Here is a 15,075-nt window from a genome sequence, read left to right on the forward strand (position 1 = left end):
TACAGTGTAATCTAGTCCATTTAGTTTATTTAGTCCATGACAACAAGTACGTACTGGATCTGATACTATTAGCTGATCGTCACAAAACGAATCAATTCCTTCACAATGCCCTTTTCACTTTTTTTTTTTACATTTCATAGAACAAATCAGTAATTGGTTAATCATAGAAATAAATGATTAAATGATAATTTAAATATTTTAAAATAGCTTGATGTAGCACTGGAACACAAAACTGTAGCACTTCACCAATTTGAAATCCAGTATCACATTGTTTTATCAAACACATTTAAAACACAAAGAGATTTAACCTTTAGTTAGTTTTCCTTGGCTGATTATAATATTAAACAAACACTACAGTTTCAGTGACAGGCTTAATTAACATTAACAACCTGTAGCTATAACCTGAAAATGAGATGAGCAGCGTAAGAAATTAAAATTCAATTAAATGGCTTTCCAGGAGCATGTAAACCACTCAAAAGCTAAATGTTTCATCATAGCCGTTACAGAATTAGTTAAGTTAATTAGTGCGTCCCCAAATCCAGCCGGATGTTGCGACATTTATGTATGCGTGAGTTATAAAGTCGCGCTGGATCTTGTTTTGAAAATGTATCTGTTTTAAAAGGATCTCTATTCCGTCTTCAATTGAAAGACACAGTGAACATATGTTGTGAGATGTTTGCAAGCATCTGTGTATTCTTGTGTGAGACCTGCACGTGTGAACTGAGTTCCAGGAATGTGTGTGTGTGTTTGTCTGTGTGTGTGTTGCTCACACTCTTGGGAAGGCAGCAGGAGCTCGGTGAGGGTTTTTCTCTGAGGCATACATGTTACAGGGCAGTGACCCATATAGCTATATGTCTAAACCTATATTTAAGCGGAGCTCTGTCATGGCATTTCACTTTGGATTCTTACCACTTATATACACATCAGATCAGACATGACTTTGGATAGTACAGCACAGTTATGGACAAACCTAGAACAGTGAGTTATGATCACAGTTTTTAATCAGAATCATTTGTCTCTATTATTAAAGCAGCAAAATTGAATTATTAACCTGTTTTGCCTCATTTAAACAACTTTACAATTTTAACTACAATTAATTTTAATGTTTTATATTGAAAGATATGGTAGAACTTACCTGTTTTAGCATGTTTAATTCTTGAAGGTAAATTGTGCATACCCCACAATTAACATGTGCTGCCTCAAGTACTTTTGCAGAGCATGATTGTATGTGTTTCCATGGCCGGTAGTGAATAACATTTCATCAAGTTGGAGGAAGTGGGACAAATCACTATCAAAGATGCTTTTGATTTTCAGAAATCACAGCTACATACCAAGGTATTGTCACCTTATTTTAGCAACCCAATTAAAGTCGTCCCTTGTTAACCTATTTGAACTTGTAAAAGAACAGTCCATCAATAACCAGTGCACCTGTGCTGTGTATTTGGAGAGACCGTGACCTCTTGACCCGAGGCTGACCCACTACCTGCCCCCTGGCCTTGTGTGTAGGGGTGTTGATGGATGTTCTCACACTCGTTGTGGCAGGCTGCTTATCTCCAGTGGAGGGGAAGGGAGGAGCAAGGGAGGACAGGGAGAAGTGCTGAAATGTAGACAGTAGAATAGGTGTTTGCAGTGTAGTGTAGCTGACGTATGAAACCACTTTAAACACTGCTGAAATGCTGAATCTCACCTGCTCTTTTGTAAACTAGTCAGTCAACATCAGACCTCAATCAATGTCAAATACCACAGCATGGCTACATATTACAGCTTTGTATAGTAGGTCATTTGGACTAACCCGTAATAAATACTGTGTATTAGTATTAGGATCTCTGTTGTTCCCATCCACATTTTGATCCAAGCAAACAAGTCCTCTGTGTTCAGGCCTACAAGTGTAGGTCTGAACAGTGTAGCTGTGACTGTTGTGGACCCAGTACACAGCTGTCAGGCAGTGAGGAGATCACTAATACTAGCAGCTAGTATCGAACTACTTAGTGGATTTTTAAGTAATTAGACATTGCCACTTCGTAGCTAGACCAATTTAATGTTTAGCAACTCAGTCCTCATGTGTTGAAGTAATGCTTGTGTTTAAAATAGCCTCAGTAGAAATTAAGTCACTTTGTCTACGTCTCGTACGTTTTCGCATGAGTAAATTATCTCTGGGTGGGATTTTGACCTCTGTAAACAAGTCAGAGAGCAGGAGATTTCTGGTCTTGATAGGTAAACAATAGATGGTGAAGTTCCAGTTGCCTGTGAATGGACCCTGTCAGGACTCTAGCAAACCTTTTGTCTTCTGAAAAGAGCTTAGTGGCTTTTTTGGAAAATGTTATAAAGATGCGTAGAAGTCAGTAACCGGGTCTCACTGTATTTTTATGTGAAGACAAAGTTTCTTTGTAGGCAAATGTTAAGCTGTGATGTTTTCAGGGACAAAGGTGGAAAAGTTTTTGTTGCAAGTGAAGTTTGAGAGAACAATGGGCGACTCCCTGCTGATGAGGGGATGACTTCCCCAGACAGAGGACTAACTCAGCATGCAGGTGCTCCTCTCACTCCATTCAGACCTACACATATCCATGGTTACCATTGTTCCTTTCCCAAAGCCTTCCGCTTTGGCTTCCCCCTCCTCGCGCACACATGCAGAAACCTATGTGCACATGTGAGTGTTCATACACACAGGAGAGTTTATACACACACAAGCATGTAAACACACATGTACCAGCATACACAATAGACACTGTCCCAGCTTGACCCCAGCATGGCTGTTGTATTGTTCAAGAACTGGATACTCACATGCACAAACACACACACACACACGCACACACCTCCTGACTAGTAATAATCCCCATTCATGGTCAGTGGGCTGTGAGAGTCTGACTGCCGTACATGCTGGGCTTGGGCAAAACCTGAACATTCAAAGCCAACTAACACATACACACACATACACATTTGTTCTGTGTGTGTGTGTGTGTGTGTGTGTGTGTGTGTGTGTGTGTGTGTGTTCGGCGTGCATTCACCCATGACTGTCACCACCGCACACACACATGTACCTGCGTGTAAAATGTCAATAATGTATGTTTGTGTGTCACAGTAAAAACACCCCCTGTTGTGCTGTTATGTGTGTAGGTCTGTATGATTGTCTGTATGATTGTACACCCCCTGATGTTGTTTTCTGTGTGACCTGGATGACCCACTGTGTCTATGTGTTTATGGATGTAGGGCAACAACAGTGTTAAGTGCATTTTAGGCACAGACAGAATCTTTTGGCTGGAGCCAGTATGTGTGTGCGCGTGTACAGTGGTTTGTCCATTATGTTCTGTGTGTGTGGGTGAGTGCAGTGGTTTGGTTTTGTAATCAGCTTGTGTGTTGGCTGACTCACCGCGCTGTGGAAATGATAACCATCGGTAATGGCTGTTTTAGCCTCTGGCTATCTGCTCAGGCTTTGGCAAGATAACATACACACACACACACACACACACACACACAGTCTCTCCCAGTTCCCCCAAAGTTGCAATAGATTTATGAGTGTCCTTTCTAAAGTATTTGTGTTTACATATGGAGTATTCACACTGGTGTATGTCTGTGTTGTGTGGTGCAGGTGTTAGCCACCACCAGAGGGAGACATTTTCCTTTAGCGCCAAAAACTTCTTTCTCCCTTTAATTTTTATGATTTTTTTTTTTTTTTTTAAATTCAATTAAATATCTCAATTCCATCTGGAGACTGAGCTTTTATGAGCTTAAGTACCATCAGTGTTATTATCCAGTCTTTAGTTTTTCCCTGTCCTATTCTCTACTGGTCTCCAGCCTGTTAATCTGAGTTTATCATTAAAATCAGCCTACCGCACAGCCATGATGATTAAGTATGATACACAGTCATACACACCCTCAACTGGCAGGTTGGTCTGAGGTTTTCACATATCATAGTGTTTGCTTATCTGTGTGTATCTCTTGGCTGCTGCTTATCATTTTATCTGGTGTCTGCTGCGCTTACATCTGTCTGTGTTTGACTGGCAGGTATTACCTCTCGCTCCGTCTGTGTCTCGCTCTCTGCTCTTCTGCAACTTGAACTCCCAGTTTAATTTATCAAAGGTCTGAAGCTCTGTCCACTTCAAAGCATTATTGTGCATATGTTTGCAACTGGATCTGTGATTCAGAACACCAATCAGGGGAGAGTAAACCCGAGGCAATAGTTTGATATTTGGCCCACATGCTGCTTTAGTTTGTTAGTTAACCAGCTGACACACAACACGCCAAGTCTTCTTGAACTTCCACACATTTGAGCACTGGAGGTGATGTAGTTAATTATCCACAGCCTGGTGTCCATCTGTGTTTGTGTGAGTGTGTGTGTGTGTGTGTGTGTCTGTCACAATCAGGGGCGAGGGGCCGGAGGCTGGATAATCTGGGTTTACAGATTAGAACAGCAGTGTTGAGGAGCAGAGGAAAGAGGGAGGAGGAGGAGAGGAGAGGCCATGTGGATGCCACTGGACAATGTTGCTGCTCTGTCTCATGAATGGAGAAAGAGGAAGGAGGATGCTCTTAGATGCTGCAAACTTATCTGAACACCCTTTTAGCAGGACTGATTTTTCTAACATTACCTCTAATCTATCAAATAAGGCAGTTACCATCTTTGGACTTGGGCTCACTTTTAAAGACCGGATGGTTTCTTGACTTTTTTTGGTTCCTCCTTTGCACAATTTGTGGTGGATGCTTCTGGGTCATTGCAAAGGACAAAAACATGCTTTAACCACAGGTATTTTCAATAAGGCGCTGCCCTTTGTTTTTAAACTTTATTTTTGCATCATTGGAGTATTTTTGAAATTTCTTGTGGTCATTCGTGGGGGTCAGAATTCCTGTTTGTGCAAGCTGCCAGGGTGTCCACCAGACAGCCAGCTGACAGTCATGCAGTATATTTTTTATGTAAGATAATAGCCTTATGCTGAAATAGTTCTTTGCAATATTTGTTCTGGAGTTAAATCTTGTAATCTAAGACTGTGCACAGCCTTCCTTTGTCAGGCAAATCAATGCAAGTCAATAGGATCCCCTGAGAGAGGGAGAGGAAGGACAAAAACAGGAGGAGGAGATTGAGGAGGAGACAGAGGGGGACTGGGTCCCCTGTGGGTTGCAAAAACCTCCAAACCTCTCTCCTATCTTCCCAGAAAGAGAGGGGGAGGCCCATTGAGGGCTCGGGAGCAAGGGGGGAGGTCTCCTACACACACACCCTTCACAGCCACCACTCCATCCCGACACAAGTGGAAGGTCCAGAGAGAGAAAGACAGAGAGGGTTGTTCAAGAAAGAGGAGGAGTTGGGGGCTTGGGTCCTGGAGAGAGAAGGGGAGGGTGGGTGGTGGGGGGGTTAAGGTCTTAGCCAGCAATGATCACATACGTGCACTGCCTCTCCTCGGAGCCGGTGGTCAGCTGCTGGCACGGGGCCTGCTATGAGGACCCCCCCAGCGCAAAGCGAACCCTGTGCTCCTTCAAGCCCGCCAACAAGATGGGGAACAGCCTCCAGCCCGAGGCCTTCCCCAGCCCCAGGCCCACCAGGCCCGAGGGCTGCCTGCGCAAACGTCTGCTTTCAGTGTCAAAGGTCCACCAGAAGCAGGACTCTCTCTGGACACCCAAACCGCTGCTTGGACCCGATGCCAAAGGCTCACCTGGGAAAACACAAACCTACCAAGATGGCAAAGGTACAGACTAGAGAGCAGAACATATTCGCTTTCACTGGGTTTCTTAGTCTGGAGTTGTGGTGTTTGTACAAACAAACTGTTAGTTTGCCTCTGAGATTTTAAGTGTCTAACTTTAGAGCTTCATAGCATCTATGTACTGCAGACAGTTGTCAAGATTTGACAGTGGCTCTGTTCTCTTTGATCAAAAGACAGTGGATATTTTAGCTGACACTGTTATTATGAGGTTTTTACCTACAGCTAGGGCTGGTAGCAGTCTCTGTGAGCCTCTTAGTAAGACTTAACAGACTTGACATGACACCACATTGCTGCTTTGCAACAGTAATGATTGTGGTGTTTTTCTTGGCTGGGAAACTCCTGCTTTTAAGTGCACTTAATTCACCTGAACTGTTTGTGGGAGATAATGATACGCTGTATGTCACGGTGCCAGAGAGTCACGGCACAGGCGGTGGAAGCTTTTCTCAAGCCGGGCTTTGTCTCTTCTTATTAGGTGATTTCCATCCCCCTTGTAACTGAGTGATCTGTGCCGTCTGTCTGTGTGTGTGCCTGTGTGCCTGTGTGTATGTGCAAGTGTGTGTCTCTACATGTGTGTGTATGTGTATTTTGCTGGGTGTCCCGTGCAGCGTCAATGCAGATTGTGGCTTCGTGACCTCAAAGACCTTTGGCCTTTGGTATAGCGGCAGAGGGTCCTGCAGGCAGGAACTGGATGACCCTCAGAGAACAGCTTTCATGAATACTGTCAATAATTCATAAATACATCATGTGCCATACAACACATTAGTTGTTGTCAGTGAAATCCGCATTACCTAATGTTTGTACAGCGATATTTCATTTCTAGTTCATTATATGCATAATTCATTTGTTTCCTACTGTGCATGGTCATGCATTTATCCACTCATATTACCTACACATTTTGTATCATCAGTTTAGACTTTTTGTGTATGCATGTTTGTGTATAAACGTGTGTCCGTGTGCGTGCTTGCATCCGGACCATGCTTCATCCTCTTTTGGGACAGTAGGAGCATCGTAACTGAGGATGTTCCCCTGGCTGGTCACCCTTGGGAACAAGACACAATAGTTAGCAGCTGGAGGTGATGGGCCAGGCCTGCAGGGAAGTGTAACAGAGCTGACATTATGGGGGTGATGGAGCCGACACTGCTGGGGTTACGGAGGTGACCCACTTTCACCTCTGCCACTACATAAAGGAGCCATCAGAGAGATAAGAGAGAGTGCTGAGGGATAAAAGAGTGGCTGAAAGAAATGCCTCTGACCTGTGTCCACATTTCTCTTTTACACTGCCAGTGATCTACGAATATAAAGCAAAATGCTAAATATAGAATAACTTAATTAGAGAAGCAGGGCCATGCAGGGTCTTCCTAACTTTCCTAACTTGTTTTCTGTTATTGTCCCATTTTGAGTCTTTGTCTATCCACCCACTTATCTACTAACTACTCCCTAATGTCTTTCTGCATGTATGCTTATCTAAAACCAAATCCCTTATTCCTGTGCGCTTAGCGTAACAATATGCTGCCAGACGAGCATGGCCTGCCTCACGCCTGCTTTGGCTAACATGCCGTGACAGCTCAAGATGTTGCCGCCATGAGTACAGTATTGTCTGGGCTCTGTAGGTTGAATCAACCTCCCAGTCACTCTGTATTCATGCACTGCTGCACAGGCGACCCCCATACACAAAAAACACACACAAATTTTGGCTAATGTGTGTTTTGTTTCCATCCTCCTGTATGCATGCTGCTTCTGACTGATACTGCTGTCTTGATTTGTTTCTACTCACTTATTTTCCTGTTTTCCACCAGAATCTACAATTCTCTTAACAAGTCTTAATTTTCTTAAAGTAGATTGGAAACGGCTTCACCTTTTCTCCCCTTTGCATCTTCCCCTCTATTTATATCAGTTTAGAGGTGGAGCAGCTGCTCCACCGGATCCCCCGTAATCCTTCAGTGGGAAGGCAGGTTCTGTTATCGACCAATCAGTGCCAACAGCTCCCAGGGGAAGAGCACCTGAGGGAGGCCAGGCTTGTAGAGTAACTAGATGAGGCCAAATGAAATGGATTGGCTGCATTTATGGGGGGAAGCGCTGCTGAAAATCAGTTAGTTTAATATAATTGTGGTAGTGCAAATCAGGAGGGGGTTTGGTCTCAGCCTCAGCTGTTTGTTACCACTTCCTCTTCACACAAGTACAACCTACTTCTGGAAATCTGGTCAGTTGCAGGTTGAGCCACCCAGCATTAAAAACGTATGCAGTTGTGGCACTAAAGTAGGATGTTAGATGAAAGTGGCCAGAAAATCGCACATGCACGTACATGAAGTACAAGAGGAGAAAGAGAGCCTCCATTTTTCTGTTTCTTACTCTCATCCTCAAAAGGTTTTGAGACAGGAGACAAAAAGAAATAAGATAAAGGTTCCCCCTCTTTCTCTTTTGTCTCCCCTCTCTTAAAACAGTCTAGTTACTCTAAACAAACACTGCCCTAAACTCTGGTTTGAAGTTAACACACTGGCCAGTTAACTGCTGGCTGGGTGTGGATACAGCCTGATTTTTCTCACCCAGTGCAGAAAAACATCCAGTAAAAGAAGCGTGTCTCTTCTCTGACTCAGGGGTTTAGGTGAGGTGAAACATCATTCGTAAAAACACAATGAGATTCGTTAGTTTGTCTCTCACAGCTTACACCCACAGTCATACTCACTCTCAATCACAGATGAGTAAAGACAAGTGCACACTTCGTCCTGAATGTGCATAAACCCCCCCACTAGCAGGTCTGAGGTGGCAGAACAATGGAGTGGAGTGCATGACACACAGCTTAATGAGATGAAGAAAAGAAGAGGATTTTCACACACACACATACACACACACTCGCTTTCAGGAATTGGGGGTCAGGGGTTGGTTAGGGTCATTCAACTGTAAAATGGGTTAAGGCTCTGTTTTGCTTCAAAGCAACTCTGTCTGCCTCAATCTGTCTCCGTCTCCCTTTTTTTCATTGGTTAACTGTTGAACCTGGTGTGTGTCTGTGTGAATGGATGAAGGTCTGCTTGTTTTTTTTTCTGTCTACACATTCTGAATATAAAAGCTGCTGCAGTCTAGTCCACATCTATCTTGTTCAAATCCCTGTAGACATTCATTTGGATAGAAAGTGAAAGGTAATTAACGGGTAATGGGTATCTCTGTATCTAATGGAGGGAAACCTCTCAGCTTTTTAAAGGCCTAAAAGGTAATGGCTGGCTGTGATTGGCTAACAAGTGCTCTTCCATCATGTGAGACCAACGGCTAATGAAGCCATCACTGACAAAAATGGGAATGTAATCGAGTTGTGTGGAGTTATGGGCTGATTGTGTGTGTTCATCTCTGAGTCTTTTTGTTCATGTATCAATTTTTTAATCCATTCGTTTCCCGATCTTTGCTGCTTAGTTGTCATTGATGTGTCATTTTTGCTGCACAGATATTACTTTCTACATTGGTTTGAGTTTGTATTTTCTTTGTCTGAGGCTGCTGAATCAATGAATTGTTTTATCTCAGAAATGTCAGAAAATAGGGAAAAATGTCCATTTTAATTTCCCAGGGCCCAAGATAAAGTGGCTGGTTTAACAGTCCACCAATTCAATCAGGATTGTTAGAATATTCGTTTTGTTTTTTTTTTTGCTTGAAAAATGACTGAAATGATAAATTAATTAAGGAAATTTGTTGCTGTTTAATTTTCTGTCATCTGATCAAGTAAACTGTAGCAGGATCAGGTTACTCTTCTGCTCATTACAGACAAAGCTACAGCTCCAGCAGCTTATAAAAGTAAAACACGTCACTATTTGTGCATTAGTGTTGTTTTTATACTCAGATCAATCTTTGTTTTAAAATGTTTTCCATAAACCAGAGATGTTGGGGATTCCTTAAAACCCCATAGTATATCATATCATTTGTCAAATTACATTAAAATATTTGAAGAATAAAAACTGGCTTCAGTCGAATCCCAGTTTTCTCATTGAAATCAGATCAGATGTTACACAGTGTTCACTGTGTGCTGCCAGCAAGTATTTGTATTTTCCAGGGAAGTTGTTTTGTCTTTCAGCACGAGTGTGTTGTTTGCTTGACAAATTGTTTTAATAGATAATGTGGTCAGATTAATAGAGTGGGTCTGGGCACAGCTGGCTTTTCATTTGGGAGGCTGGGAGCGATGGAGGAGGAGAGAGGAGATGAGTGAGTCAGAGAGAACAGTGTTTATTTCAGGAGGGATCAGGTGTAATCGAGCCACACTGCCCCATATGTGCACAATTGAGTTTTACTTAATGGCTTGATTATCGCATCAGGACATAACAGCCAGATAATCACTAGAATCTACAGAGACGTCAATCCTCTCATTGACTAAATGTGTCAGAGGAGAGAAACACAGGGAGCTCTGACAGCAGGGGATTAGTTAGTTTAATAATGAAAATATCTCACTTAGATTTACCAATATAAACCCCCCACCCCCACCCCCACCCCTAATTGTACTGCTTCTGTTTTCTTTCTAATACTTGTTTCTTTGTATCTTTTTTTTTTTTTTGGTCACTGTCACTCGCTCAATGAACCTCCATTTACAGAGTGTCCCTGTTGACGTAGAGAGCCTCCTGGAGGTGAGGTTAGTCCACTACACCATATGGCACCAAGACTCCAGGAGCTCAGTCTCCTCCTCCTCTCTTTTGTTCACTTTATGGTTCTTGGCGCTTCTCTGACCTGAGTCAGGTTTCACTGCGTGAGGTGAAGGGTCTTTGTAGGGTTTAATGCAATCAGACAAGTTGTCCAAACATATTAATCAGTTGATTATAATTATGGTTGATGGATACTTAGACATGTATGTGTGTGTTCTTGATGTTCTCTATCAGATACATGGATACAGTCATGTGACACAATTAGGTATATAAAGTTCATGTTTTTATGCATGTTGATGCAGTGGAAAAACGATCACACACAGAATGCAGGAGTTTGTCTCATAATGCCAACAGGTCATGAAAACAAATGTGATTTGTTTTAGACTTAATCTGATCTGTGTTTGCTCCAGCAACAGCTTTTGCCCTCTTCTTTACCCTCAATCAGTTCAACAGTGGTCTTGTTGTTACTAAGACAATCTAATTGAAAAAGCTAATTGTGTTGTGGTGCAGGATAAGTGCGTTTAAGCGCTCTGCGGCTGCTCCAGCCTCAGTCACAGCTCATTTCTCTAATGAGCGCTGCTATTAGAGGGAGCCTTTTTTCCACCTCATGCTGCTTTGAGCCTGGTCCTCTGAGGTTTCTGGCCCTGTTTGCCCTACTGACCAGTCTGCTCCCTGTCTGCACACACAGTTGCATTCCTGACTTCTACTGTGTGGTTCACAAAAAGTGCACGGTCTCTTGTAACCCAGAGAAAACATCGAGAAAGAAAAGCTGCCTTTGATTTATTTAGTTACTAGTGTGGTACGAACAAACTAAACTGATCACAGAATGTGTGCTAAGATGATGAGTCCATTAATCTCTGAACAGAAAATCAAACCATCAACTTTTTTATAACTGCATAATCATTCACATTTATCGAGCCAAAATTAGTTTGTTTCATTTTTTCTTTTTTCTTTTTTCTTTTTTTTTTCGCAGCCTTTCTCATTTGACATTGAATATCTCTGAGACTCATTATGGACTGCTGGTCAGGCCATTTTGTGATATTTTACTCACTAATAACAGTCACAAAAATAATTAAGAGACAAATTGATTATGAAATATTCATATTTTAAGTTCGTTAATTTGTTGGGTCTAATAATGGCCCATAAACCTCCACCTTTACTCGCACTGATGCCATGTAGCCCAAAGTAAAAGAAATTAACGTGACTGATTAAATAGATGAAGATAAATGTGAAGATGCAAATGACCACAACAGAGAAAACTGGCCACTCTGGTCACGACACTTTCTCGACCATCTAACTTGTTGCATCTTTATCATTCTAGCTCTTTATCAGGCACAAACCCTCCACCATGTACCCCAGCCCGAGTCTCCTTCTTCCTGTGGTCCCTTCAGCCAGAGGCTCCTTTATGTCCCAATCAGCTGGAGTTTCCATTAAGCCTCAAAAAGCAAAGCCCAGCCTCTGAAAAGCTCATGTCCCCCCATAGAGACTGATTATAAAAGGAGAGAGAGAGGGGAGGGAGAGGAGAGAAAGTGATTTTAAGAGCCTCTTTTAATCTGTCTCATTAATGAGTTGTCCTCACCATGGCAACGTCTCTTTTCGACTCCACATGCAAAGACAGATTAGGGTTAAAGACAAAAAAAGAAGGAAAATGTAGAGGAAAGGAAGCCACTGCCATTTTCTTTGCTTGTAAAACCATAGGGGAGCGTGTCCTGATGACAACTTCACTCTAATTTTGTTTGTCTGTAGAAGAAACTAAATCCCTAGACTGTTGTTAACCTTTTCAGAAACCTGTGCGGGAAGACCTTGGAAGACCATGAGAGTTGTTGCTCATTTTCACCACAAGGTGGCATCATAGTACAGACAAGCAGAGTGAGTGAAGCTTCAGTGTTCCTAGTCTTTAGTTTCAAAGCTGATCATCTGTAAATCATCAATTTTAACCAATGCAGAAATGACCTTACAACACACAAAAAAGCTTTAATGTGGGGGGCTAAATTAACATATTAATGGGATTATGACAATTACCAAATAGAATTAGGATTGAATTAATTGCCATCAGACACTACGCACCCATTTATCTACACCAAAAAGAGACATATGATGTGTCACAAGGAATTTAATTTGGAATAATGGCGGTCCTAAATTTTGGGAGTATTAGATCAGGGAGCTGGTTTTGTTTCCCCGGGGGCCCATTAAGAGAGCCCACTCACTGAATCCAAAAGAGGTCTGCTCTCTCTATTAATGCCTCCCTCCTTCTGTCCATTATTGCTCAGATGGGACAGAAGGGGGAGGGATGGAGAGATGGACAGAGAGAGGCAGAGGGAGGTGAAGGGGTGGTTTATTAGAGGAGGACGGGGGAACGAGATGGAGAGGGAGGGAGGGAGGGAGGGAGGGGAGGGGTTAAGTGGATTTGGGGTCCTGCTTCTTTCCCAGACAAGGTCTCAACATCGGATTATCAATAAAGGAACCCAGGTTTCATGCATGCATGTGCACGCACATACACACCTCTGCTGAATGCATCCCAGAGTCTGATAAGTCACCACAGCGTCACAGTGTCAGTCAATCAGTGTGTGCACATATGTGTGTGTAAGCCTGTCCTGAGACATAGTTAACCCTCTGTCTTTACCCTGAGATTACACACACACACACACACACACACACACACACACACACACTATAATACTGTGGTATGGCTGCATGACTACAACATTTATGCATAAGTACTTCAGATGATAATTATACAACCACGTGTGGAAAAATGAATATAGTTTTGGTTGGTGTTGTTCAGCAAGGCACCGAATCCCCTCAAGCTCAGGATGTGATGATAAACCCTACTTTTTTTTTTTTTTTTTTTTAGCTTTCCTAGTGGCAATGGTTAGTCTGAAGACTACTGCTGCTGTGATGCCGTGCTGATGATGCTGAGTTATTATTGTAATTCCTCTTTGGTTTTTTTGGTTTTTGTTTTTGTTTTTTTTTTATCAGCTTGTATGAGGGTAAGAAGCTGGATTCAGCAAACCACGTTAGGTTTACAGACTTGATGCAAATTGCCTCATTTTACCTGATAAATACCAAGGATTTGTGAGTGGTGCACATTTGTGAAGTGTGATTATAAGCATAATTAGTGCCTCGGATTGTTATACAAGGCTTCCATTTGTAAGTTGTTTCATTCACAAAAAAATGCCAAAAAATTAAAAAAGAAGAACTTTATTGGTTGAAGTCCCGCTGTTTGAAACCCGTGGTGGTGTTAGGGGACCAGAAAAAATACTAATATATGAGTTTGCAGTGTCGTTGCTGAGCTGTACTGTGACAAAAAATAAGAAGGAACGGTTTGACATCAAGTCATGCCACTGAAATCTCACAACCTATTGATGCAGTGCACAGAATATTAGTTTTAAATTTTAAATAGCTGTTGAGGTTCACTTCAACTGAGGGAGTTTACTTTAGTCTAGTTTCCATGCTGTCTAACAAACCAACTAACAGGGTAGATGTACATTGGATCAATGTGACAGGCCCGATGAACAGACCCAAATGCAGTGATGCGTTGTAATTGTATTGGTTAATAACAGTAATCAATACCAGCCACCAGAACTTGCATCCGACTTCAGATCTAACCTCTCAATTGTGCTATATCTCGAGGCTGATCGTCTCACTCACTTCCTATATTTGTGACCATTGGGCAATTGGTCATGTTTCTGATTGTTGATTGGATGCTTTGGTGTAACATTTCCCCCCTCCCCTCCCCGAATGACCCAGTGTTGTTGCTGATGAGGAGTGAGGTGCAATGTGGGAAATGGGTCAAACGCTACGGTGTCAATTTTGCTCCAGTGGTGGAGAGATTGTAGATAGTCAAACATGAACACATTGTAGCTGACTTGGCTTTAACCCATTTCCCAATGGCATTCCTGATTCTGCCCGATATACACACACATTCGGCTTTCCTCGCTGGGATGCAGGCTAGCCCCAGGTGGCTTGTTGCTTTGTGCCCTTGAGCTACTGGAAGCACTTAACCTAAATTAGCTTATTCTGTCTCTGTGGCTCTGTGTTCAAATCAGACGAGAACCTCTTGTCAGCAGCGTGAGCTCAGCACTGGGGTCATGGTAACAGCACAAGATCACGCTCATGTGTTCAGCTTTATAAAATGAGGAATATTCATTATGTCTACGTTTTTTCACCCGTGCTGATGCTTCAAGGTGTGTGCTTTGCTGGTGATGAATCAAACAAACGCTCCTGTCAACTTGTTAAATCTACTGTAATTGTAGTGACAGCTGAATGTATTCAGAGTAAAATATACAGTGGAATATTGATGCTAATGAATTGATATAGTTAAAGTAAATGAAGTAATATTCCAGCTGCTGCCTATTGATTTCTGTCAGTATCCCAGCTTGGACATTATTCACATCACACTTTTAATTAAGCCAGTTGTGAGGTTTTTGTGTGAGGCTTTAAAATCTGGTGTTGCAAACACACACACACACACACACACACACACACACACACACACACACACACACATGTACACACAGTGGACACAGTGGAGTCAGTGGAAGTGCAGCACTCCAGAGTGTATCATATGTGTATGTTTGTGTCAGATTTATGGCATTTTATGTGTGAAGTTAATTAAAAAATTGGATAAATGATTGCATGATGCTATGAAATAGCCCTTGGGAGGGGAGAACAGACAGCCCTGGTGTTGAAATGTAGGTCAAGTAACCAACATGGCAGCGAACATAATGTGTGCGTTGGCGTACCTACATGGATGTGTGCATGTGCGTGTGCAT

General features: G+C 42.4%; 1 protein-coding gene across 9 annotated transcripts in view; it reads left to right on the forward strand.

The window, feature by feature from the left end:
* nhsl1b (NHS-like 1b) overlaps nucleotides 1-15,075 on the forward strand; it is a 102,930-nt gene that overhangs the window by 53,448 nt on the left and 34,407 nt on the right. For 2 of the 9 annotated variants that reach the window (XM_071479243.1, XM_071479251.1), the window contains exon 1: nucleotides 5,361-5,672. The exons of the other annotated variants lie outside the window; for them this stretch is intronic. In XM_071479243.1, coding sequence (XP_071335344.1) covers nucleotides 5,480-5,672 — 193 coding nt within the window. In that variant the 5' untranslated portion in view covers nucleotides 5,361-5,479. Of the gene's footprint in view, nucleotides 1-5,360; nucleotides 5,673-15,075 lie in introns of those variants that run through there. 9 annotated transcript variants of the gene reach the window in all.

This window comes from Trachinotus anak, unplaced genomic scaffold, assembly GCF_046630095.1.
Source record: "Trachinotus anak isolate AG129_WGS33_773 ecotype Australia unplaced genomic scaffold, CSIRO_AGI_Tana_v1 ptg000005l, whole genome shotgun sequence".
Taxonomy (NCBI): Eukaryota; Metazoa; Chordata; class Actinopteri; order Carangiformes; family Carangidae; genus Trachinotus; species Trachinotus anak.